The 24,874-nt window shown below is 37.9% G+C and overlaps 5 protein-coding genes across 6 annotated transcripts; 3 read left to right on the top strand and 2 right to left on the bottom strand.

The window, feature by feature from the left end:
• The first annotated feature begins 11 nt into the window (after positions 1-11).
• On the top strand, positions 12-6,263 carry Pcif1 (Phosphorylated CTD-interacting factor 1). The gene is made up of 8 exons (XM_053749946.2): positions 12-267; positions 410-1,353; positions 1,663-1,803; positions 2,603-2,779; positions 3,652-3,920; positions 4,358-4,568; positions 4,966-5,024; positions 5,224-6,263. The coding sequence occupies exons 2-8, from the start codon at positions 424-426 to the stop codon at positions 5,420-5,422; spliced, it is 1,986 nt and encodes a 661-aa protein (XP_053605921.1). The 5' UTR covers positions 12-267; positions 410-423; the 3' UTR covers positions 5,423-6,263.
• Positions 6,264-7,171: 908 nt separating this feature from the next.
• On the bottom strand, positions 7,172-10,403 carry Maf1. The gene is made up of 4 exons (XM_053749982.1): positions 9,606-10,403; positions 9,188-9,308; positions 8,814-9,091; positions 7,172-8,679 (listed from the first exon to the last, which is right to left on the bottom strand). The coding sequence occupies exons 1-4, from the start codon at positions 9,809-9,811 to the stop codon at positions 8,619-8,621; spliced, it is 666 nt and encodes a 221-aa protein (XP_053605957.1). The 5' UTR covers positions 9,812-10,403; the 3' UTR covers positions 7,172-8,618.
• A 49-nt stretch (positions 10,404-10,452) lies between these two features.
• l(2)k14505 (lethal (2) k14505) lies at positions 10,453-13,097 on the top strand. Its single transcript, XM_053749971.2, has 6 exons — positions 10,453-10,612; positions 10,833-11,026; positions 11,430-11,540; positions 11,698-11,878; positions 12,057-12,172; positions 12,592-13,097. The coding sequence occupies exons 1-6, from the start codon at positions 10,540-10,542 to the stop codon at positions 12,751-12,753; spliced, it is 837 nt and encodes a 278-aa protein (XP_053605946.1). The 5' UTR covers positions 10,453-10,539; the 3' UTR covers positions 12,754-13,097.
• Positions 13,098-13,227: 130 nt separating this feature from the next.
• On the top strand, positions 13,228-19,617 carry LOC128672644 (uncharacterized). Of its 2 annotated transcripts, none has more exons than XM_053749941.1 (5): positions 13,228-13,695; positions 14,012-16,244; positions 17,538-17,773; positions 18,452-18,978; positions 19,212-19,617. In XM_053749941.1, the coding sequence occupies exons 2-5, from the start codon at positions 14,017-14,019 to the stop codon at positions 19,539-19,541; spliced, it is 3,321 nt and encodes a 1,106-aa protein (XP_053605916.1). In that variant the 5' UTR covers positions 13,228-13,695; positions 14,012-14,016; the 3' UTR covers positions 19,542-19,617. The 2 variants fall into 2 exon arrangements, with proteins under 2 accessions (XP_053605916.1, XP_053605906.1); XM_053749931.1 differs by having other exon boundaries at positions 13,228-13,699.
• A 988-nt stretch (positions 19,618-20,605) lies between these two features.
• SmB (Small ribonucleoprotein particle protein SmB) lies at positions 20,606-21,806 on the bottom strand. Its single transcript, XM_053749993.1, has 2 exons — positions 21,655-21,806; positions 20,606-21,379 (listed from the first exon to the last, which is right to left on the bottom strand). Exons 1-2 carry the CDS (start codon positions 21,655-21,657, stop codon positions 20,816-20,818), a joined length of 567 nt encoding a protein of 188 aa, XP_053605968.1. The 5' UTR covers positions 21,658-21,806; the 3' UTR covers positions 20,606-20,815.
• Positions 21,807-24,874: the final 3,068 nt, after the last annotated feature.

The raw sequence follows: 24,874 nt of genomic DNA, 5'->3' as shown, positions 1-24,874 counted from the left end.
GAAATTTGGTTGGTATGCCTAATGTCATTCATTCATTCATGTCATGTTAATTTGTCATTCTGTGATGGCGGTGCTTGGGAACTTGCGTTAGTTTATTCACAAATCTTACGACAACAGATTTTCCTGTTGTTTTCGTTGTTTTTATAATGTTATTTTTGTGATATTTGGTTTAATTCATCATTTGACATGTATTATTATGTGTATCTCTGAGATCAATCGAATTTTTTTGATATCAGTTCTTGGCGCTAACAATATTGTGACTCGCAAGTAAATTTTTGTGCTTATTGGAACCTTATTAGTGTCAAACTGTCGGGACGCAGTTTACAAATACATCAACTATGTTTTTAATCATTTTTTAACATTTTATTTTAACTATATTTTATATGTAATATTTGTATTACCTCCTAAGATTAGTGCGCCAACATGAATGATGTTCGTGATAAAGTGGTGGCTGGCTCCTCGACGTGGGAAACCAACACAACACACAGCGACTCATCTCCAGAAATTCAATCTTCGCCCAGCGGCAGTGCTGAGACTCCGCAAACACCCGGAGCGCCCGCGCCGCTCGCCCCTCATTTGGCCGCTGACTTGCATCCAGACCTCTTGCAACAGGGCTGGCGGAAGTATTGGTCGAAACGGGAAAATAGACCTTACTTTTGGAACAAATTGTCTGGTGAATCTATGTGGGAGTTACCGGCTGTAAAAAGAGACTTTGATCCAATTACAGATCCTCTGGGGATATGTCATACTGGCCCTCCTAATCCTGGAAATATGACACCAGGTGCCACAAAACGACGACCTTCAGAAGATAATGGTCCTCCACCTAAAAAGTTTGTCTTAGCCGGTCCATGGGACATTGAAGTACCAACTAATGTAGTGATCTATGAACGTCCTCCCACAATTTGCCCTCATCCCCATCCGGAAATAGAAGGTTTCAGATTTACTTTAGCAAACAAGTTGCGGCAGTGTTATCAGGAATTGTGTCACACACGAGAAGGCATTGATGCTCCAAAGGATTCATTTAATCGTTGGTTGATGGAACGTAAAGTAAATGATCAAGGTGGATCAGACCCATTACTACCAAGTCACTGTTTTCCTGAAATATCTCGGTCAATGTATGAAGAAATCATGAATGATATTCCGATAAAATTGACTCATCCCAAGTTTACTGGAGATGCTCGAAAACAATTGTCACGTTACGCTGAAGCTGCCAAAAAGATGATAGAATCGAGAAATGCTTCACCAGAAAGCCGAAAAGTTGTAAAATGGAATGCTGAAGACACATTCCAGTGGCTGAGAAGAACAGTAGGAGCAACATATGATGATTTTCAGGACAGACTGGCTCATCTCAGGGTTGGTTTCTAAAAATAGTATTTATTATTTATTTTATGTTTTATTGAACACAATATCACACACAAAACGAAATTAAAATATTTCTTGCCCTGTTTGAGATACTTTCATATCTTTTATATCAAAAGTGTTTTGTTGCTTAATAAAAATAACTTACTCATAGCAATCTATTTCAAATAATATTCGAAATGTACTTGTATACATAGATGAAGGCAGAGCTATACCAGCTTTGGCCCTGTGTTTCGCCAGGCTAATTTTGTTTGAAAAATGCCAAAGAGATGTTTGCTCTTTCATTCTTTTTTTTTCTTTCAGAGACAATGTCAGCCACATTTATCAGAAACTGTAAAGGCTTCAGTGGAGGGGATATGCTTGAAGATATACCACTTGTCAGCAGAGTATGCTCGAAAAATACGAGAAAAACACAGCACTCTTCTGAAAGAAAATGGAATTCAGGTAATATATGAATATGGAGAAAATATATGGATGTTAGGTACAATCAGAATATTGTCACTTCAGAAGTGTGATAAATAGAAAATGGAATGGTAAATAAATAAAAGTATGGTCAACCTCAGATGAGGCAAAACTGTTCCAATTTACAGAATACACAGAACTGTAACTAATGCATGTAATGTATGTAATATTTAGAATGGTGGTTCTGAACTTAGTTGTAAGTGGCTTCACACAGTTTGCATGGATTTAGTCCTCTAATAAGGTTTTAGTCACAGTCATTAAAAGCATTGATTTCATTTATATCCATATCACCTACCTAGCAGCTTAGTTCAGAACTACCGTTCTCCATTAAAATAATAGAAAAATTTATTTCATAGTATCCACCACAAGCTTCGTCAAAATATACAACAGTAAAATCTGCAAGAAGCTTTGTCAAAATGTTTACATGAAGAAATCTGCAACATGCTTCGTCAAAAAGTTAATTAATTTATGAGACCACTCCGTGCCGAACCCGGCCTGAAGGTCCCCATAATGCTAGCTGCATTACCGCGTTGAATTGCTAAGGAGAGCCTTTGAGCCAGGAACGACATAGAGTTCTCCATTATTCTAGGGTCTGTTGCTGAGAACTGCTTGCGGCTTGATGATAAAGTATGAGATAGCCTAAATGTAACATATCAAAACAGTGTTATAAATTGGATACGGCTAGCCAATCACATTAGGCAGATGTATCTAACAATTTATCTGTTAGTTTATGACATGGGTTCTATCAGAAACTGGTCCTTAACATATTGTTAATGTCTAGGAACTGCAGGCGCCCCTTCAGCAGGCCGCGCTGCGCAAGGTGTGGTGCTACCCGGTCCAGTTCGCGGTGCCGTCGCCGCGCCCGCCGCTCGTCGAACACTTCCTCGACAGAGACCAGGCCCTGCTGCGCTATTTGGGCGAGTCACAAATCCTCAATGCTACTTATTTACAAAAGTTGGTATGTATCTTTCCACTGAAGTATGTGTATAAAAATTTATAACTTTTTTCGTTAGTCATAAATAGGGAATATTACGCAAAGCTCGCCGCAGATGGCGCTACTGTTACAACTTCGGCAAACAAACATTGTCAATGGCGGCAAGCAAAGAGCGCCAATTTTCAATATTGTTGAAGATTTGCGACTAAAATAGTTCTTCGCAATCGTGGTGAGAGTTTAAAAGAAAAAAGAAGGATTTAGTGGATTATTGAATAGGCTTCAGAATAGAAAGTATTAAATACAACACGAATTTGCTAAATGAATCGGTGTAAAACAAAATACCTTTATGGTATTGTGTTATCATTTCATTATTATTGAACAGTATTGATATCATATTAACTATTTTTGTGATTGGGATATTATTTTATTTGGCCAAAACTGCTCCATTTATTTTCATTTGTAAAACAATGTTTCCCAATATTTCGGCACCTAAATATGCCCAAATATAACTGTCGCATATTTTCACAAACTAATGCTTACATAAGGAAGGTATTATTAAAGTACTTTAAAAGAAACGTTTTGAATAGCATTAATACTTCCTATTACAAAATGTATTTAGTTTTTTTTTCTTCAAAATATGTAATAATATAATTTTAAGTCTGACTGGGAAATTGTCGAAAGTTAAGTGCCTTTGGACCGAACGCCGTGTCGGTCAGACTAATAATATTATAAATGCGAAAGTTTGTGAGGATGTTTGTGTGTATGTATTTGTTACTCTTCTCATTCAAAATCTGATTAGACTGACTGTTATAAAATTTGGCACCAAAGCCTCGGGGCGCAGCTAGTAACAAATAAAGAAAAAGTGGTAACTTAACTTTTGAATTACTTGTTACCAGGAATGCCTTTATAGATACAGCTGCTTCGACGACAAGAAGTTCGAGCAGTTCCTGTCGCGCGTGTGGTGCCTGCTGCGGCGGTACGCGGCGTGGGTGGGCGCGGGGGCGGAGGCGCACCTCACGCAGATGTCGCTGCCCGTGTCCGTGCTGGAGTGTCTGCAGCGCTGCTTCGGCGTCACCTTCGAGTGCTTCGCCAGTCCCCTCGACTGCTACTTCCGCCAGTACTGCTCCGCATTCGCGGACACTGACTCGTATTTCGGCTCGCGGGGGTGAGTCGGTTTTATATGATTATTTTCCAGTGTTCAAAAATGATTTGTCTAGTTTGTTCGGAAATGTGATTTTCTTATTTTGTAACATCGAGATCTTAAAAATAGTTATGCATGTGTGGACTTCACGAGTGCACGATAATCGTTAAGAAGACATTTTCATCGATATTTTGATGTTTTACATTACTGCAGCCAATTTGATCCGAATTTCTTATGTTTTCGATTGTCGACAATCTTGAGATAAAAAAAAAATTGACTTTGGGCTTGACGTTTCTTCACATAAAATGTTGTACAATGTGAGATATATTTTTAAGTAATTAGTTTTGGTCGTTATTATTAGGTTTTATCTAGTTTTAGTTACTATTTATTTCGTATTTATTTTGATATTTAAATGTGTTTGATATATAAAACAAATAACATAAAAGGTATCTGTAAACCAGTCCATTCCTGGAGCTGCGGCCGGTGTCGGGGTCGATGGTGGCGCACCCGCCGTACTGCGAGGAGCTGCTGGAGGCGGCGCTGCGGCACATGGAGCGGCTGCTGCAGGAGTCGGCGGAGCCGCTCAGCTTCGTGGTGCTGCTGCCCGAGTGGCCCGACCGCACCACGCATGCGCTGCACAAGCTGCAGGCCAGCCACTTCAAGCGCAAGCAGGTTTGCCTTTGACTCTGACAATTGCTCTCTTATTTTCATATTGACGTGAGTCGATGCACGTCGAATATCCACTCCATACAATTTCCAAATTAATACTCCAACAAAGACGGACGTTGAAATCACGGAGACAAAGCAATCGACTCGCGGTTTTACACGTTTCTTTTACTTAAGATTTTTTTTAATTCAACAAAGTTGGCTCGAACAAAGGTTTTATTTTTATTTTTGGCCATTTTAATTTTATTAAGATATTTTTATTTCATTTTAATCTATTTAATTTGTTCGTAACTATATACTATTAATGATTATAAATATATGATGATTTTTATATTGATTTTAATTAGACTAATTTGTTTATAGCTGAAGAAAATCAGCCATAATAATTTATGATCATTTTCAGGTAGTGATACCAGCGTTTGAACATGAATATAGACATGGATTCCAACACGTACTTCCTAAGTGAGTTATCAATCTTTGTACATATTACCATTACATTCTCCTCCTTGCATCGTTTTTATATTTTCATTTATATCTTCTTTCCTTTTCCAGGCTACTGCCTGGAATTAGACCGCCTTTTGTACATCTTTCTAGTTGTTTTGTTTGAATGGCATCTTATGTCTGGTTTTATGTGCAATAAATTGCTATTAATTTATTTCAGGAACGAGGTGTACTTCCGCTGGGGCGGCGGCACGGTGGTGGTGTGGCTGCAGAATGCGGCGGGGTTCGCGCGCTGGGGCCCCACGGACGAGCGCGTGGAGGCGCTGCTGGACGCCTGGCGCCCCCGCCCGCACGCCGCTGCCTCGCCGCCGCCCGACGCCGCGCCCAAGCCCGACACGCCGCCGCAGGACAAGCGCTAGCACCCGCCACGCAACGATTTCGACTTTAATTGATGATCCCCGAATTTATTAAGCTGAAAGTGCTTAGCTGCAAAAGTGAAACGAGCATCTTCAGTTGCCAACCATTTAAATTGATGGGAACGTGCAACTGAATTTCTATGCATTTGAAGTAAATTTATGTCTAGGATGTGGACAAATAGAACAGCAATAGATTCCATGAAGCCCCCAGTGAAGTGAGTCCGAGTGTATGCAGGCACATTCGGCGATGGAATTGAAACCCGTCAATTTCCGATAAAAGACTTTGTTAACTGGCGTTAGCCATAATCCTCCAGTTCATAGCCGATTTGCATCATCAACTGCCCTTTATGACCCTATACTCATCGCGATAGATCGAGCTACTTTAAAAAACAAAAAAAATCTAGACTGAGCACAAGCATTGTAAAGAGGACAAATAATTAACTTGGATTTAGACAAAAAAATACATAGAACAACTCGCGGTTGGAGCTAGCCACAAAGTTTCCTCGTTTTGTAGGATACTCAAAAAAATAATATACTTTAACATAATATTGATCTGAAAATGATCATGAACAGGATCTCACTCTGAGGCCTATTGGGCCTCTGCACATTATATGAAAACACTAAGACATATACATTTGTACATCTATTGTTATATCTGTCTTTGATACCTATAATTGTGATTAGTCACTAAAAATTGAAAATTGACCTATAGAAATGGAACGTGTGTTGCTATATATATATATATACACGACTGCTCGGCGCTCATATTTATCCCAATGGGATACCTGACGAATGCAATTATTCCTGACGGACGGTCACTTGTGTGCACTATGAACTGAATGTATATAGTTTTAAGGATCTTTTAGTTGTCTACTTATTTTTGTAAGTTCTTTTACGAGTTTCTTTTCTGTTGTATAGTTATATAAAGATTTATTTGATTGTTCATTATTATATTTTATAAAAAATACTGCTTTTTATTTTTCATACTCTTATACATGTCTTAAATTTTAAACCAGTATATTTATTATTAATAGATTAAAACATTCACGGCAACAATTATACAGAATTTAGAATACAATACTGAACGATAACCTTCAAAAATAAAGAGAAACTAAACTGTCCCTTTAAGGATCCATCAAACAGATTAAACCGTAGTAATAATGGATTTAATAGGTACTTCGACAAGTACCTACTAATTCCAAGGTAGTGATTTTATACTCTGGTACAAATGATAGTTCCTGTCAACTATACATAGAACGGACTTATGTACCTAGTAGGAAATTTCATAGCCAGCGGCATAGCTTTAGAAGGGCTTAGAGCGCGTCCCCGCCTTAAATGTTTCCTTCCGTGCACTTTCATAACTATTTCCACAAAATAGAGCAAGCCTCGTGAGTTGTATGTAGATCGTAAATAAGAAGAGAATGAAGACATCATCAGGGGAGAGACATGAGGCCGAAACCATTTTGTCTAAGAACTGGAAGTCTAATCTGTGATTTTCTCGATTGAAAATGTTATATTAACGAATGCTTACACTATCACTATCCCCACTCTAGCTAATCCGTTTCACCAATGCATGGCCATAGCACAGATACGTAAGAAACTTACTGTAATGTTTTTATATCTGTGGGCCATAGTTATGCCATGGCCATGGCTACATGTGTGTTTAGATGGTTTCATTTACTATGAAATCAGGACGAGTATGTATTAATTCCCCAAAAATATGTAGAACGAAGGAATAATTAATAAACAAAAGACGCAAAAATTTGACTTTATTCTACCAACAATATAATGTTAAGGTGACGCCTTTAACTATAGGCGGACTAAATAAACTAATACAAAGTGACTTACTGCATATTTTATCACCTTAAAACATAAAAAAGTTTCTTCATGTTTATAATACAAGTCATCTGCTTTCGTCCCGACCGAGATAAACAGAAACGTCGTCGTCCATGTCATAGAATAACATAATAAAGCGTACCTAGAGTTTGTAATCACTAGTTTGTAAAAAAAAGATTGTTATGTGTAGAAGCCACATTCATGAGGCTGTATAAGAAATTCTGAAATCCGCACAGGAGCGAAATCACGGAATAATTATAATTAGTATATAAAATCAAGATCTCTTTTATGGTGCAAAATAAATATTGGCTTAAATGAGATCAATATTTTTGCAATGAGGTACACTGTATTATTATTTTGGGTATTGTCAATGCATAACAAAGTAATATTCACTAGAATCTACATATTTAGTTCAGTATTAAAAAAGCTAGTTTAAAACAAGGATTTAGTAACGAATTTTAACAAATTTAAAAAATCCAACTATTGTTACTTCATGATCTCATAATAATACAAAATTGTTTATCAAATAGGTAATGATTTAGTAAGGTGCATTATGACTACCACTTTCGAAGTTAGAAGAGTGACTACACTATTTCTATCACTATTAGACAATGAACTGATACTTACTGAAAAAATATTTACTTAGCCATTAATTATGCAAATAGACATTATATTGATCTATATCATACACAATTTATTTTGTACTTGAACATAGAACATAACAAGTCTGCATAAACCTTAACCTGTCTTAACTGCTATAATCATACAGCATTATTGATTTCATTAGTTTGTGTGCAACAGGGCTATAGAACACTCACCCATACATACATATTTACGATAAAAAAATGTGCAAAGAAATTAAGCAAAAATATTTTAAAATACGCAGGAAAAATATATGAGAATTAATTCAAAAAGATACCAAAACTTTTCCTTAATATATACTTATTAAAAGAAGTAGTTACTATGTAAGTAAAATACTATCACTACATGTAGGAGATGTACATTATAGACCCACATAAACATATAACTGTGGATTCTATTTACTAATTCATTAATATATAGAAATAAAATCAAATAAGCATGCGCGAATTCATGACTGACTGTTTGATGTAAAGCAGCTTCTATTTATTTTAAGCTTTGTACCAACAACCTTTGTAAAATATTCTAAGACTGAGAAAAAATAATGATAATAAGTGTAAACAAATACAATATATATATTATTTTAGAAGCCTAGATTATACCTTTAGAAATAATAAAAAAATTAAATTAATGCTTTGTAATGTTACAGGAGATAAATTATCTCAATAAGAATTTACCTCTCCAACCAAAATGTAACAGTCGGATTTTAAGAATTATAGTTTGTTCAGTTATATTCATCTTCATCCATAGCGAAGTCAACTCCTGAGTCGACTGCACACACTGGGCTGTAAAAGGGAAATAAATATTTATTTTTTACTATATTACAGAATTAATAAAAATGAATTGAAGGTTTTCAATATCAGACAGTTTTGATAGGATCAACATATACACATTTTTGTAAAATGTGTTGTATACAAACCTCATGGCCCTGCAGGTGAAGAACACAATGCGCTTGAGCTTTCTATTGTAAAAGAAATAGTTGAAAGCCCATAAGCAGCCTGGTTCTCCAAAAGGATCACTTGCTAAATCTGGGTTGTAGCTGTAAATGCGGCAGTCAGATAGAACCACTTCCTTGTCTACAGCAGACCACAGAGCAGGCCGCAGCTGCCGCCAGCGCATTCCTCCCACTGCAGACAGAGCAGCATCAACAGCACCTTGCACCCAACTCAGAGACGGTTCAGCACTAAATTCACTACTCTGTAAAAAATATTAATACTGTAAGTACAGAGCTCTGTGCAGTTAAGATTCAATCAAATATTCAGATCATACTAAAACACAAACTCGAATTTTTACCTTTGCCATTGAAAAATCATAATCTGGAAAGGCAGCATTCAGTGTAGCAATAAGATAGAACAATGTTTTCCGAGATATTGTGTCACATAGAACTCCATCTTCATCACCAGATAGGCTTCGACTGCAACCATATAGATGACCATTACATTTAGTGAGGCAACGGTGAAGTTTGTGTGCCACTTCTTCTTCACCTCTACTTTGGAAGTTGGCAGTATAGACTTAGTTTTATAAAGAAGTTCCTAATTTGAATAAAGAATTTAGAATTTGAAAGAACCATTTCAAGTTTTGTTTTTTATTTACGTAATATTTTTTTGTCTGAATATATCAATATCCAAACATAATAATATTACAATTAAATATTAATATTTCAATACATCCAATACTATACAACTAATAGATGAGATAAATTTATTGTTACCTATATGAGATACCCTCTGGTGGTGAAAGAGCCTGGAGATCATGAGTAGTCTCCCCATCTGCTGTGAACTTCTTGTAGAAAGCTTTCTCAGCACCTGCCATCTTACAGCTGTAGCTTTCTACACGGCCTTGCACAGCACTGTCGCCATTCAGGATCGACAGCGCCCTGCTTAGAGCCTCCAAGTGTCCACTCTCCAAGAGTTTCATCCTGTCTAACGATTTGACGACTCTTAACCACACAAACTTCTCGATATCAACGGTATTGTTGTCATGCAGCACCGTGCACTACTTCTGTACATAGCAGAGGGGTGTATGAATATTCCTTTTCTTTTAGAGTGTAAAAGTTTCACACTCGGAATAAGATTCGTCTTCTGTTCTTCCGCGCTGATGGAATGCGGGTACATCACAAATAAAGGAAAAAGTTTGATTTTCAAATCGCTATACTGTGTAGCAAATTATTTATAGCTTGTTTTTGGCTTCTGCAAGGTGAGCGCGTCACTTCACTTCACTTGTTGTTCCACAAAATTGATGTAACACTTTTGATATATTACAAATCAAAATCCATAGCAGACATCGTCACAGATTTCAATCAAACAAATTATCTATAATATCACCAGATAGATTTAAAAACCACCATTTATAGGAAGAAATTCTTATAATCACGATAATCAGAAGCTCGCTTGGATTGACAAACAAAGAGAAATTTTTTAGTTATAGACAAGACAAACTAAAGTGACGTTTTTTACTCTATTCGCCTTTGCCAAGTTGCTTGCTATTCGCCTGCCTTCCAGCTAAACCAAAGACAATTTTTTTTATCGAATCAATACAATGTCATTGTCATCTTTAGGTTTAGTATATATATATATAGGTATATATATGTATTTTATTTTATCGAAAACATTCAACGTATGTAAATAAACTGTTTGTGATTTACTATGTTTCCGTTACGTAAAGCAGTCAACATTTTGAGAATTCCATGTCCAAATTGTTTTCATTTTCAACGCTATGGTATGATTTTAGGTTAACTTTTGTACGCAATGTAGATGTTGTAGTATTGAAAGTCAAGAAACGTTTTGTGTAACCTTCCACCCAAGGCTTTGTAGCGCAGCTAGATCCTTTCCAGGACCTAAAATGGTTAGGGAGTCTAGACTCCTTAGTTAGTGATTGATGGACACATTTTTACTGGCTTATATTACTATTAGATACTTTATTAACACTGTGGTTTTAGCTACTCGTAAACGATTTTATCGTAATACGAGTATAATACAAAATGAGCAGAATTGGGAAGTAACTCTTGATCAAAGAAGATTGAAGACTCCTAATGGGAAAGTATTGCTGGTTAGCAGTGAGCCTCTCGCACGCGCTATAGCTGCTGAGTGGGATTCTCAGAAGGAATACATAGCACAACCTGTCATGCATTTGGTAAGTAATAATAATTTATACAGTATCTGTTCTGTTATAAATGTGAAAGTGTGTTTGTCTAGTTGTTTGTCCACCTCTCTAGAATGCAATACAATAAAGAGCAATGGATTGAGGTATATTTTCATGTGGAGATAGTGATAGTGTCATAGGCTACTAAGTGCCGCAGGTGGAGCCCCGGGCAATATCTAGTATATTATATAAAACATTTAGGTTTGCTACAGTTTAAAATATTTTACCAATTCACCACTAACCCATTTTCTTGAGAATAAAAACACGCAGCATGCTTTTTCAGCAGTAAAACTTTCTACATTGTTAAAGCATAAAAAAAGTGAGTGTTTTCACTCCAAGTCTAATTACTTCAATTAATTGCATTTCTCTTTTTTTTTCATTATTTTTATTTTAGACAGCTTTATGCAACACTGCCTTGGATAATCCTGGAAAATTGACATCTCATGATATTACCAGTTACTTGTTGAACTATCTGCCTACAGACACCCTGTTGTTCCATTCTGATGTAAGTTACATATTATATTGTATACATCATATGAGTATAATATTTATTGTTCTAATAAAATGCTGATGACATTATTTGAAAAATCTATAAAAAATGAATAGCATCAGTAGAAGCCAAAATGTGTTATTTTTAAATTTTTTGTTGTATGTGTTATTAGGAAGAGGATGAGTTGAGAGTTTTACAAGAGCAAAAGTGGGGTGCTATATTGGACTGGTTTCAAGAGAGGTTCAATGTGAAACAAGAAGTCTCGCGAGGCCTGTCTCTTCCTCCTGTATCTACTGAGACACGTGGCATCCTAGCCAGACACTTCTTGTCATATAAATTCCCAGCTCTCAATGGTATGTATTTCTGAATATTTATTTACACAAAGAATATTGTTATATAATGATTTGTAATACCACAGATTTCTGCCAGGAGTCTTTTTTTCGACACTTCAGAAAATAAACCGTTGGATTTTTAAAAATTTCAGTAATTCAAGAAATAAAAATTAACAGCTAATAATGTTTACATTAACAGCTATATGCTTTGGAGCAGAGGCGCTGAAATCGCCAATCTTGATGCTAGCATGCATTGAACGTCGCTTAGATCCTAAAGATGCTGTCCTGCTTGCAAGGCTAGAAGAAGAATATCAGGTATGTACCTTAAAAAATCACTCCATAAGGAATGCTGAAAATATACAGCAATGGATAAACATAACCTTTTTTAAACAGTGAAGGTTTTTTTTTATAAAGTTTCCTGTCCAGATGTTTGTTTGTAATCAAATCTTGCACTTACATTTCTACTTCTGCTTGTTCTACACAGTTGTTGTTTCGGCGTGGCTTCAGTTTCAATGACAATGGCTTATTATGATAAGCTTGATTTTTTGATGCACCCAAGATCGGCTCCCAACGAGGGAACTCCTCAATTGTACCTGTTTTTGTCACGCGTTAATGCAATAAAATCACACTGACGACAATAAAAGCTTGTGGCAAAAATTACATTTTTGTTAAAACCTTGTTTGTAGCTAGTTATATAAACAATTATGAAAATGACCAAAGGATTATTTTCTCAGTTAATTCATTGGGGGCGAGTGCCGTGGGCGCATGAGCTGAACCAGGCGGAGCTGACGGCGCGAGTGGCGGCTGCGCTGCTGGTCGTGCAGTGCAGCGTCGAGCGACACTCGTCTGCCGTTAAGGCGCCGCCGGGAGAAATAGCTACGCAATCTAATTATTAGAAATATTCCAAACAACTTTCATGTAGATATTTTAATGGCCTGTTTTAAAAAATTTAAATAAGGAGTTCCATGTTTGTATTTCATTTTTCTCTGGGTCGTAATTCATTATGTAGAAAAGGCTTTCATTGTCTGATTCCATGCCGGAATTGTTTCTGTAAAATGTATTGTGTTCAATGTTCATGTGATATCTTGGCTTGAAGAACATAAATGTAGTAATCATGGTATTGTGCCAATGCTGTGTACGAATGGTATCAGTCATTTAATGAATTTAAATGAAGTTTTAACAAATATTGTACATAATTGATTGTACATGTTAAATAAATGTTACCTTTGTTTACTTATAATTTTAGTATATTTTATTCATATACGTATCTAAGTAATGCCTTAACATTTAAATATACAATATTATGTTTTTAAGTTTGCAATGCTTGACCGACCAACCAAGTGAATATAGTTTTTAGCATTGTTTTTAATGTACTAAATATACATTATACATTAAAAACAATCCTCCGGCCAATAGTGAGAGAGGAAATACATTTACAAACGTAATGTAAAAGAACAACTAGGAAACAAATTTAAGTGAGGTCAGGGCGCACTCGACGCACAAGAATGAAATGAAAATAGCAAGAATGGAGTCGCGAAGTTCTGCTAAATATAGCTGGGCGGCGGCAGAGCGCGCGAGTGTCGACACCGCGCGCACGCGCCGCCTTATCTCGCTTTGTTCCAATCTCTTTATTGCTCATAATAACATTTTGCTTTAGTGTTATTTACTTCAGTAAAATTTCAGTTAGCAATTAATCGGGAAACGCTACTCTCGAGTTAAACCTGCCGACATCTTATATGGATACCGTGAATAGAACCACGACCTCAAATGCGTCAAATTGAGGCTAATAATGCTCTAGTTCTGGTTTTCGTACTTTGGAACTTCGCCTTTATTTTCATGTGCGTAAGTATTTTTATTGACTTTTCTAAAATAGTGTACTTCGTTTTAGTATCTGAGGTGTGATTCTATTAAAATGTTGCAAATGTTTTTTTGCTTAGAATTTAACAGCTTCATTACATTATCTTCTGAAAAGATTTTTTGTGATTTCTGCTTGACTATGGTTATTTTGTAGTTTCGTCGTCCATTGATTCTTTTTTTACAAATTAAGTAAATACCTATACACAAAAATACCTACATCAATCAAAGCTTTTAAAAAAATGTCAGTAAATATTGTATACGTTTTGTAACACTGTAATCTGTGTCAAAATGTTTCAGGTGTGATGAGCGAGCCGGAGGAGAGTGAGAGACCTCGCGCGCGGCCTCTGTCCGGCGGGCTGTGGTCGCTGCTGTGGTGGCTGCGGCGCGACGGGGGCTCCTCCGACAGCCTCTCCAGCGCCGGCTCCGACCGCACCGCCGCCAGCTTCGCGTTCCTACCGCCCGCGGCGTGGCGGCAGTCCGCGCCGCACCCGCAGCCGCCGCCGCCGCCCCCCTCCGCCTCGTACCGCAAGCGGCTGCGCGACCGCGACCTGCGCCGCGTGCACGACCGGGACCTCACCCTGCACCGCAAGTACGGGCTCCACAGGGACGACGTCGCAGCAGAGCGCGACAGGAGAGCCGCGAGCGAGTGTCAGCCGCGGCGGTCGCCGCACGTGCCCGGCAAGAGGCGCGCCCCGCCGCCGCCTCTCCGCTCCTCCGCCACCCTTCCTTACCGACATTCACGGAAACGACGAGCTCCCCAACCCCCCATAAAATTTGAAACAAAAGCTAAAGAAAACATTGTGGAAGTTCAAAATACGGAAATGAACCCTCATCCTGATCTTGATAAAAATTCCTTACCTGTTGATGTGTCTGCAGAATGTAAGTCAGAGAAATACGTTAAAAAGGAACACACGATAACAGAAGCAAAATCTAAACAGGATAAGAATTTTTTGAAACAAATATTTGACAATAAAAAGAGAAGATCGGCTATAGAAACTTCTTCTGTAAAAATTCTTCCAAACATCAGTGAGTTGGATAAACAGGCGGCAGAATTAATAGAGTCGTGCAGATTAAAAGAGCAAAATAGTAACGTTCTCAATATCGACCAAAAAGTTGATAGTCAAAATTCGAAGACATCTAAAGGACCACGATGGATTTGCATTTCTTGTCTAAGACGGTTTGATGCATCTATAACAAGATGTTCTTTTTGTTTATCTCCAAATAAAAAGTCAGACATTATTTTTAAAAACAAAAATGAAACTATCTATACCCAAACGGAAAAAGATTTGCGAGCTTCTCCAACACCAAAAGATATTCAGTATGAAGAGCGGCAACAGCTTAAAAAGATGTTAAAAGAGATGAAAGATTCACTTCCGAAAAAGCATAAGCCAGCTGAACATGTTGCTGCAAAAAACCTAGAAATAGTAACGTCAGTTCCTTTGCTAGGTAAAGGAACTGCATCTATTACAGAAACTCCTACTCTTCGTATTGGTGCATCAAAACACAGAGGGTTGAACGTTTATTCCGAGGAACCCACATCATCGAAAAAAGCCTTGGAGATTTCTAAAAATGCTGCAAGCGACAATACCAATGAAATCGTTCGCAACATTTTGCTTTATAGTAATGTAAAATCGGAAAAACCATTAACAAAAAAGATTTTGCATAGAGATGGTCAAGTCGAAAAGGAGTTTCATAATGAAAATAAAACGAAATCCATTGGTGTAAAAGAAACTACACAGCTAAATGTACCATTGAAGATTTCATCATTATTGAATCCTGTTTATGTCCCAAAACAACAGACTGCCAATAATCTTAAAAAACTTCCAGTTATATCCAAGCAGGAAGACAATGAAAACATTGATGATAAGTATGTTAAATCAGATAATATAGAACTTCAAAATAAAACTGTTGTGGCTTCTACATCTAATACGTCAAATACAACTAAAGTAGAGAATAAACATAACATGAATGTGCCTCAAAAGAAGGCATCACCGCCGGTTTCAAAACTTGGTAAGAGAACAGTATCTACAGAGTCAAAAACAAGTGCAGCAAATCAAAAATCAATTGTAACTAAGGTAGACGAAGTCAATCAGCATTCGCGGCGACGAGACCTAATAAATCAACTTGAGAAGTCGATAGCCGAGGGCGACGAACGCGCCGCAGCGGACGCGGCCGCTAAACTTGCACAGTTACGGCTGTCATGTTCAGTCTTATCGTTTACTTCACAAATTTTAGGCCAATTATCTAACCATGATAACGCTTCACAAAACATGTCAGCGAAGAACCAAAATAAGCAACCTGTCGATCATGGATCAAATCATTCTTCAAAAGTTGAAATAGTGCCAAATACATCAAAAGCTCCTGGAGCAATTTTAGAAACAAAAGAAATTAAGAAGAATGTCACTGATACCGATCAAGTTGTTAACCATCAACCGAGTTGCAGCAAATCGCCGGAGGAAGTGAATGAGAAAAAAGTAGATGCGGCGAGTTCTCAAGAAGTTGCTCGTGCAGATGGATCTAATATGGCATCGTAAGTACATTCTTAATACATACTTTTAGTCACTGAACTGTTTGTATGGCCTCAACAAATACCTATAACGAACGTATCTGCACTGCAGTAATCCTTATCCTTACATATTAATAAATAAATAATAAAATAAAATTTCTTTATTCAATTTTTACAGGGTGATAATTAACAGAAATAAGCATATAAATAAAAGGATAACAAATTAAAAAGGTGCCTGAACTAGGATGTAAATAAATCAGCGTTAAAAGCTACAATAATCACAAATTAACAATCAATTACACACATTATAGGAAAAGTAAATAAAAGAAATAATAATTACATTAAAAATAAATAAATATACATAATAATAGAAAAGTCACACAGATTGAGCTAGCCCCAAAGTAAGTTCGAAACTTGTGTTATGGGATACTAGTTCAACGATACTATATTTTATAACAAATACATATATAGATAAACATCCAAGACCCGGGCCAATCAGAAAAAGATAATTTTCCATCATGGCCCGACCGGGGATCGAACCCGGGACCTCTCGGTTCAAAAGCAAGCACTTTACCACTGCGCCATCGAGGTCGTCAAATTATAATTACATTTAAAATAATAAAAGAAATTATAATTACAAAAAAATTATAATATTAACATAATAAATGAAGGTAACGATAAAACTGTTATTAATTTCTCTGTTTCTTCGTATGACATATTAAGAAGGGCGTTTTGAATGATTTTCTTAGTCACACTCAATGTGCATGAGTAGAAACCTACTTTCTTGTTGAGTCTATTGTAAAGAAGTGGACCAAGTAATATAAAAAATCTAGAACAGAAGGCATGTTGTATTATATCTTGAATGCAAACAATATCGTTCCGTCTTTTGTTAGCGATTAAAGTGCTGAATGGCGTTGCGGCGTGTTGATTTAGAACTGTGCTTAATATAAATTATTGTCTAATTGTTAGAACCTTACAGATTTTATATAGACCATCGGTAGGGAAAAGGAACGGGCGAAAAGTAGAAACCTTAAGTTATAGCTCGCTGTGCCCTCTCAATGGTTAGTAATGGTGTTTTGGCAATGCCTCCCCATGACGTAATACAATATATTAATAATGACTGACATAAAGCAAAATATACTAGTTTGATAATTTTAGACTGCAACTGATCGCATATTATAAAACTCTGGATGGATTTTCATGCGGTTTTCAGTAATAGATAGTGTGATTCTTGGTGGAAGGTTGAGGTGTATAATTTTTTATGTTTTATTCGAGCTAAGTCCGTATGGGTTATTAATGTGCCGTTGAATATTACAGAATTTCCATATGGATCGAGGACAAGCACGCCGCGCACGGGCCGGTGCAGCTGGCGATCAGCCGCGACGCGACGCTGGAGGAGCTGCGCGCGCGCGCGGCGGCGGAGCTGGGCGTGGCGCGGCCGCTGCAGCGCTGGGTGGTGGGCCGCGCGCTCTGCGCGGACGCGCGCGCGCCGCTGCGGGCGCTGGCCGGCCCACACCTTGATGCGCCTTTTTATCTATGCTTAGTCGAATTCGGTGAGTTGACCTCTTTCTCTCTCAACTCCGCATGTATCGCATCTGCCTTTAGGCGACTGGGTCTTTTTATCTTTTACGCTTAAGTTGATTTCGGTGAGTTCGTTATTTATCTCTTTAATCTCCGCATCTGCCTTAGACGACTTAAATTAGATTTGACACCGCAGTTAGCGAGAAGAATCTCTGCACGTTCCCGGTTTCGTTCGTGTCACAACATCGGGTCAGCGTAAAAAATGCAGTAATGTAATAAAACAATGTAGCCAAAAAAGTAGAGTGCTATTTGAAACTTCGTCTAATAATACTACTATTATATTTACAATACTACTATTATATGTGTGTATGTTGAAGGCTTTATCACGCAAAATATACTAAACAATTCCTATATAACGCGGTACAATGTCGGTAATCCCAACTAATATTATAAATGTGAAAGTAAGTTTGTTACCTCTTCACGCATTATCTACTGGACCGATCGTTATGAAATTTGGTACACGGAAAGAGAATAACCTGTAATAACACATATGGTACTTTTTATCCCGAAATTCTCACGGGAGAGAAGCTCCGGAGCGCAGCTAATAATATATAGCTAGGGTATACTTTAGTCCCGCCACTCCTACGGGAGTGCCGCTAGACTGCTAGTATCACATATAGTTTAAAAAAAATATATAATCATTTTTTCAGATACGAAGAATAAATCAATATCTCTTGGAAAAAATGAGTGTACAAATTCCGCAAAGAACATTGACAACTCAGGGACTGAAACAAAGAGTGAAAATGATAATGCTGGCGACGTGTACACTGAACTGATGCGCCTAGAGAGCCAGGCCATCGTCCCCAACGGTGATGCATTCGAGTGTCCAGTCTGCATGGAAGACTGCCCCGCGGGCCTCGGAGCCGTGTTACGCGAATGTGTTCACTCGTTTTGCCGCAACTGTCTCGCGGACATGATCCGCCACTGCGCGGAGCCGACGGTGGGCTGCCCCGCCCCGGGGTGCCCGGGCACGCTGCACGAGCGAGAGATCCGCGCGCTGGTGTCGGCCGCGGAGTGCGAGCGCTGGCTGGCGCGAGGGCTGGCGGCCGCCGAGAGCGGCGAGCGCAATGCGTTCCACTGCCGCACCAGCGACTGCAAGGGGTGGGCGCTTTGTGAAGCTGGTGTGCGAACGTTTCCCTGTCCTGTGTGCAAACGAAATAACTGTGTGCCTTGTCAGGTAAATTAACATTTACCAAAGCTTTGGTCTATTTGTGAAACAAAAAACAGCTGAAATTACAGTCAACCTACGCCGCTATTAGCGCCTAAACCTTTGTTGAGAACTCTTCCAAGGAGCATAAAAAAGCTGATGATTAATTCACCAAGTATCTCAAACTACAATTGACTCTAATGCAGACTTTTCTTCTGTCCCTTATTATTTCATCATATTATTAGTTATCCTTATTATTTCAGGCGATACATGAAGGAGAAACATGCGAACAATATCGTTCTAAATTGCAACAAGCTGCTAATAAAGTTACAAATCAAACCGATGAAGGGACTAAAGCACTTCTGGACTCTCTAATTTCACGCGGTGAAGCTCTTGAATGTCCAGAATGTAGTGCAATCATAACAAAGAAATGGGGTTGCGACTGGGTGAAATGTTCTGCTTGCAAGACGGAGATCTGTTGGGTGACGCGGGGCCGCCGCTGGGGGCCCGGCGGCCGCGGCGACACCAGCGCCGGCTGCCGCTGCGGCGTCGACGGCAAGAGGTGCCACCCATCTTGCGGATATTGTCATTAAATAATAAATTGTAACCTTTTATTACAACCCGTTATTCACTTATACATACATATCAAATAAATTGTATTTAAACAACCGCTTGTTCTATTGATGTCCTATTTGTGTACAAGACATGATATTGTGAATAGAGCCTTTTCACATTTTTTATCACATTATTTATACTATATGTGCAGGACACATATATGTTTAAAAAATTTTATTTTTTTCAACTTCTATACAATTTATATTACATTATGCGGGCGCAAACTCGCACACTAGTGCCGCCATCACATTAACTAAATAACCGGCCAAGTGCGCGTTGGGCCATGTAGTGTTAATGTGTGATTTAAATTTAAACCTTGATAGTTATGGATAATAAGTAGATCTAAATATTTTCTCCAAGGAGTTGTTCAATGTTTTATAGTAGAATATAATTGGTTGACAATTAATTGTAAACTTGAAAAGCCAACTTTGTAACAATTGTTTCGTTGGTAGAGCCCCCTCTACCAAGGGGGGCACTTAATTCAACGAAAATTGGCGCTTGACTAAATCCGAAAACGGTCATCCCTCTCTAATATTTTTGATGGACGTATACAACAGCACTCCACACTATAGGAAACATGAAAATAAAAAGACCATTACCACTTCACGTGTAGGGAAGATATCCTAAAAAAGTTTTGTCAGTGTGTATACCCACACCAAATAACATCATTCTAATAGTTAATAGTAGTAGTAGACTAATAGTTTTTAAGCTAGACCACAGAACAACAAATGAAAACCTACCTATGAACGCAAAAAAAAAAATATAATAATAGCTTAACATAATAGAACATTTTCTTATGTTCGATAATTTATTGTTAATATTTGAAAACTATTGCAAAATGCTGTGCTCAATTCAATTGTAATTAGGCCTCCCTGTCATGCTGCGCTAGACGAAAACACTCTTAAACTATATCATAAAAATGTATCTCACACACTTGTGTATAAGATTAACAATTTGTATCGACTCTCCAATATGACGTGACAGTTCTGCAGCAGCCTTCTATAAAGTTACGCAACAAAGTAGGAATATTAAATAACAAGACTTTCAAACCTTAATCTTCTATTAGTAAACATACATACATACTTAAATCTATGCACTTTTTAATTATCACTGCATTATGTCAATAATCTGACACATTTTAACATACACAATTAATACATACCACATAGAAAGTGTATGTATCCACAAACTTTGCTGAACAAAGTTTTTGATAAATTGTCAACCCATAAGGCATGTCTTGAAGCCATCTAAACTAATATCGACGCATACCAGGCGGACCACGTCCTCCAGGACCGCCGCGACCCATGCCAGGGGGGGCTCCCATCATGCCTGGGGGTGGGCCACCCATCATAGGACCTCCACGCATTTGTGGTGGTGCAGACAGATGTCCTCTGGAACCAGGTGCCATGTGTTGTTGAGATGGACCACCAACACCCCTTGCAGGACCTTGTAATCCAGGAGGGGCTCCACCTGGACCTGATCCACGACCGGCAGCACGGCCTCCTCCAGGTCCACCCATGGCACCAGGTAGAGGGACTCGTGGCAAACCTTCTTCAGGAGGTGGTGGGCCTTCAATAGTTAGAGAAACAATATTTTCTCCACGTAACAGAACAAATCCCAAAGTTCTTTTCTCTTCTCTATCAACAGTTTTACTGTTCTTAGATTTAATTTTTCTGAATTCTTCACAATCTCCCAAAATCAAATTCATATGTTTGTCGAAAGCCTTGAAAGTACCGATAAACGTACGAGAATCCTGAAGTATAACCCGTACGCGATAATTTAAATGCTGCTGCATTTTATTATTCTTTCCGATAGTCTGAAACAAAAATTTTAGCGTTACATACAATTTGTATTGAACCTAGGCATTATTAGAAAATAAAAACTAGAATACATAGAATATAAAAATATTGCCTTTATGCAAATAACTCTACTGATATGTATGCATTTATTTTGTTAAATTCAACGGTATATAGGTAGTATAGTAGGTTAGATCTAAACAAAATTTACCGGCTAGCTCCTATAAAACAAACCGAAATATAATATGAATTACGTAAATTACTGAAAAATATGGATAACACAATAATTACAAACCATTTTTGCAGTTGATTATTCCGCAAAGTTCCGATTAATATAAAATTTATTCGTTATTAAACCTTCAATTTAGACGAAGCTTTCTACATACAAACATGGCGGAATTGAACTCGTTTTGTCTTGACTTTGACAGATATGACACTGACACTAGAAAAATAAAATCGGGTTACGTTTACCTACGTTAGGATTTATTTTCCTTTCAGATTTGTACCGACGCGACGGTGCACACATACCTACTGTTTTTTGTATTCGGAATCCACTTTATGATGCAAGGTGTCAAAGTACATTTTCTCCTGCTCCTTACAGAGAGGCCAACCTACGACCTAAAAGTAGAGAGATATAAATTATCCGAGACCGGGGTTCTCGTCCTTACAGACGATTTAGCCGTATTCCATGGTCTGTGTTAAACCTTGTCAGTCGAAACAACAGTTTTATTAAAAACTAACCGCACCCCGCGGTGTTACCAGCGTATTTGTTTTAAAAAATACATATGTGGCCGTCCAAATCAAACGGGACCTTAAGGCGCCCGGCATTTGCATTTGTTGGTCCCGTTGTTTTGTATTCCAACAACGGCAATTAAGACCTAAGTGCCAGCCGCCATAAGGTCCTTTTTGGACGGCCACATACGAGGGCTGCTATTTATGTATCCGGAACTGGCCAATAATTCTAGAATATTTAAAAAGTAATTACAACATTTGAAAATAGAACTCTTCGGCTAGAGAATAAATATTTTTCATGTCCCTGTCATTTGTTTTTTTCAATTGGCGCCAATTTTGAAAATAGCTTGTCTTCATTGCCATGGATTTAACTCGTGAACATTTTCGCGCGATGATTTATTATGATTTTCGGCGTGGATTAACTCAAAAACAGTGCATCGAACAACTGATTTTAACTTTTGGAGATGAAGCACCATCGAAAACCACTGTGTATTATTGGTTTAAGGAATTTCAACGTGGACGGTCTATGCTCACGGATGAAATTAAGGAGGGTCGTCCTAAATCGGTAGTGGTACAACAAAATATTGATGCTGTGCGACAATTAGTAATGCAAGATCGTCATGTTACATACCGCGAGATAGAGGCGTCTCTGGGCATTAGTATGACGAGTATACACGCGATATTACACGAACATTTAATTGTTAAAAAAATTTGTTCGCGTTGGATTCCGCACAACTTGAGCGTAGATCAAAAATAGGCTCGTGTCGACTGGTGTAAGAAAATGATAAAAAAATACAACCGTGGCACGTCAAAAGCTGTTTATAATATCTACACAGGTGACGAAACCTGGATCTATGCTTATGACCCTGAAACTAAACAGCAGTCAACGGTGTGGGTCTTTCAAGATGAACCGAATCCAACAAAAGTTGTTCGTGCGAGAAGCACTTTAAAGCAAATGGTCGCTTGTTTTTTTGGTATCAACGGACATGTAGCTACAGTGCCACTAGAGAATAGTAGGACGGTTAATTCTGAATGGTACACCACCATTTGTTTGCCAGAAGTCTTTGAAAAAATACGAAAGAACAACCCACAACGTAGAATCATACTTCATCACGACAATGCTAGCTGCCACAAGTCGGCTGAAACAAATATTTTTTGGAGGGTCAAAAGATTGAATTGACGGGTCATCCGCCGTACAGCCCCGACCTGGCACCCAATGATTTTTATTTATTTCCAAACATTAAAAATAAATTACGTGGTCAACGTTTTTCGAGCCGCGAAGAGGCCGTTGATGCGTTCAAAACACACGTTTTGGACATACCTCAATCAGAATGGAAAAAGTGCTTTGAAAATTGGTTTCATCGTATGCAGAAGTGCATAGATCATCGCGGAGAATACTTCGAGAAACAATAAAACCATATGTAATAATATATGTTTGTTTAATTTTGTTATTCCGGATACATAAATAGCAGCCTATGTATAAGTTTTTATGCACGGTAGCGCCATCTCCTTTATAAAGCGCCTTTGACTATCAGACTTATAGATCAAATCCTACGGGAATCGTGTATTTTTGGGATAAAATGTATCTCTACTACATAAGCTACCTCCTTACCAAATTTCATAAAAATTGGTTCAGCCGTTTAAGCGTAACAGAAACACCCACAAACTAGCGTTTATAATATTAATGGGATAACCAGATAACCAGTATAATCAGTAATGATGTTCCAGTCACTGTGTAGAAACCCGTTAACGATAACAGTGATCTACGCACGTAAATACGGTCTATACTTTTCTCTGTCTACAGTGTCTACACCTAAGGGTGGTTTGCAGAGCGTTTCGACTGCTGCGATGGATTCGACCGATTCCTGAGGAAGGTTTAGAAACCTTCGTTAGGAATGACACTATATCTAAAACTGTGCAGTAGTTTTTGAGTTTATCGCAAGTAGACAGATAGACGCGGCTGAGGACTTTGTTTTACCTATGTTATAAAATAAGTATGGGACATGGATGACTATCGTAAATCAGGCTCGCCGTTCAACAAGACCACAACTTATCAGTATCACTTTTATTAACCTTTTGATTTTGATGTATTGAACCCTAAAAATCTATTTTTCTCGATACTCTAACTACTTACGAAATTACAATGCAATAAACATCGATGAATACCTACTAAAGCCCCCCTAAAGAATCTCACCACTGGCTACTCCACATGTAGGTACTCCACCGACTACTATTTGTTATACCTACTGTGTGACTGTACTGGCTGTCGTTACCGCGAAAGATACATCACTACGATCCACGTTTCCGCGTAATCTTGTGACTGCTGCGATGCACCACCGAATGAACGTTTACGCGAAAGAATTTTCATGAAATTTTCACCAAATTTGCAAGTCAATAAAACTTTAGGACATGCCTCAAACAAATTATACAATATACACAATACAATACGTCCGTCGTCCATCAGACTTTAGTAGGTGGTATATTTTATGTAAGTAGGTACATAATATATATATGTATATTACTTTAGTGTAATAGTAGATTATACCAATAGGTACCTATGGTTACGAAAACCTTTATGGAAGAAATAGTTATTGGTACTTAATACAAAACATGTTCATGTAGGTTACTGTATACCTTACCTAACTATCTGTAATTAGTAGGTATCTACTTAGGTTGTAGGTGCCTATGTGTAAGTAGATATGTACCTATAAAATAAAATAAAGTACATACCTACATAGGTATAGTTTCATTTTGATTAGGTAGGTAGGTACCTACCTACTTAC

The sequence above is a fragment of the Plodia interpunctella genome, chromosome 1 (genome assembly GCF_027563975.2).
Source record: "Plodia interpunctella isolate USDA-ARS_2022_Savannah chromosome 1, ilPloInte3.2, whole genome shotgun sequence".
Classification (NCBI taxonomy): domain Eukaryota; kingdom Metazoa; phylum Arthropoda; class Insecta; order Lepidoptera; family Pyralidae; genus Plodia; species Plodia interpunctella.
The sequence above is the reverse complement of the archived record's forward strand: the minus strand, read 5'-3'. Positions and strand labels throughout refer to the sequence as shown.

Coding starts and splice junctions, on each gene's coding strand:
- Pcif1 (XM_053749946.2), top strand. CDS start 424: ATGAATGATGTTCGTGATAAAGTGGTGGCTGGCTCCTCGACGTGGGAA. Junction 1,804..2,602: donor TGAAAGAAAATGGAATTCAG/GTAATATATGAA, acceptor GTTAATGTCTAG/GAACTGCAGGCGCCCCTTCA. Junction 5,025..5,223: donor TTCCAACACGTACTTCCTAA/GTGAGTTATCAA, acceptor AATTTATTTCAG/GAACGAGGTGTACTTCCGCT.
- Maf1 (XM_053749982.1), bottom strand. CDS start 9,811: ATGAAACTCTTGGAGAGTGGACACTTGGAGGCTCTAAGCAGGGCGCTG. Junction 9,092..9,187: donor ATGATTTTTCAATGGCAAAG/GTAAAAATTCGA, acceptor TATTTTTTACAG/AGTAGTGAATTTAGTGCTGA. Junction 8,680..8,813: donor TTCACCTGCAGGGCCATGAG/GTTTGTATACAA, acceptor TCCCTTTTACAG/CCCAGTGTGTGCAGTCGACT.
- LOC128672644 (XM_053749941.1), top strand. CDS start 14,017: ATGAGCGAGCCGGAGGAGAGTGAGAGACCTCGCGCGCGGCCTCTGTCC. Junction 16,245..17,537: donor GATGGATCTAATATGGCATC/GTAAGTACATTC, acceptor TGAATATTACAG/AATTTCCATATGGATCGAGG. Junction 18,979..19,211: donor ATAACTGTGTGCCTTGTCAG/GTAAATTAACAT, acceptor TTATTATTTCAG/GCGATACATGAAGGAGAAAC.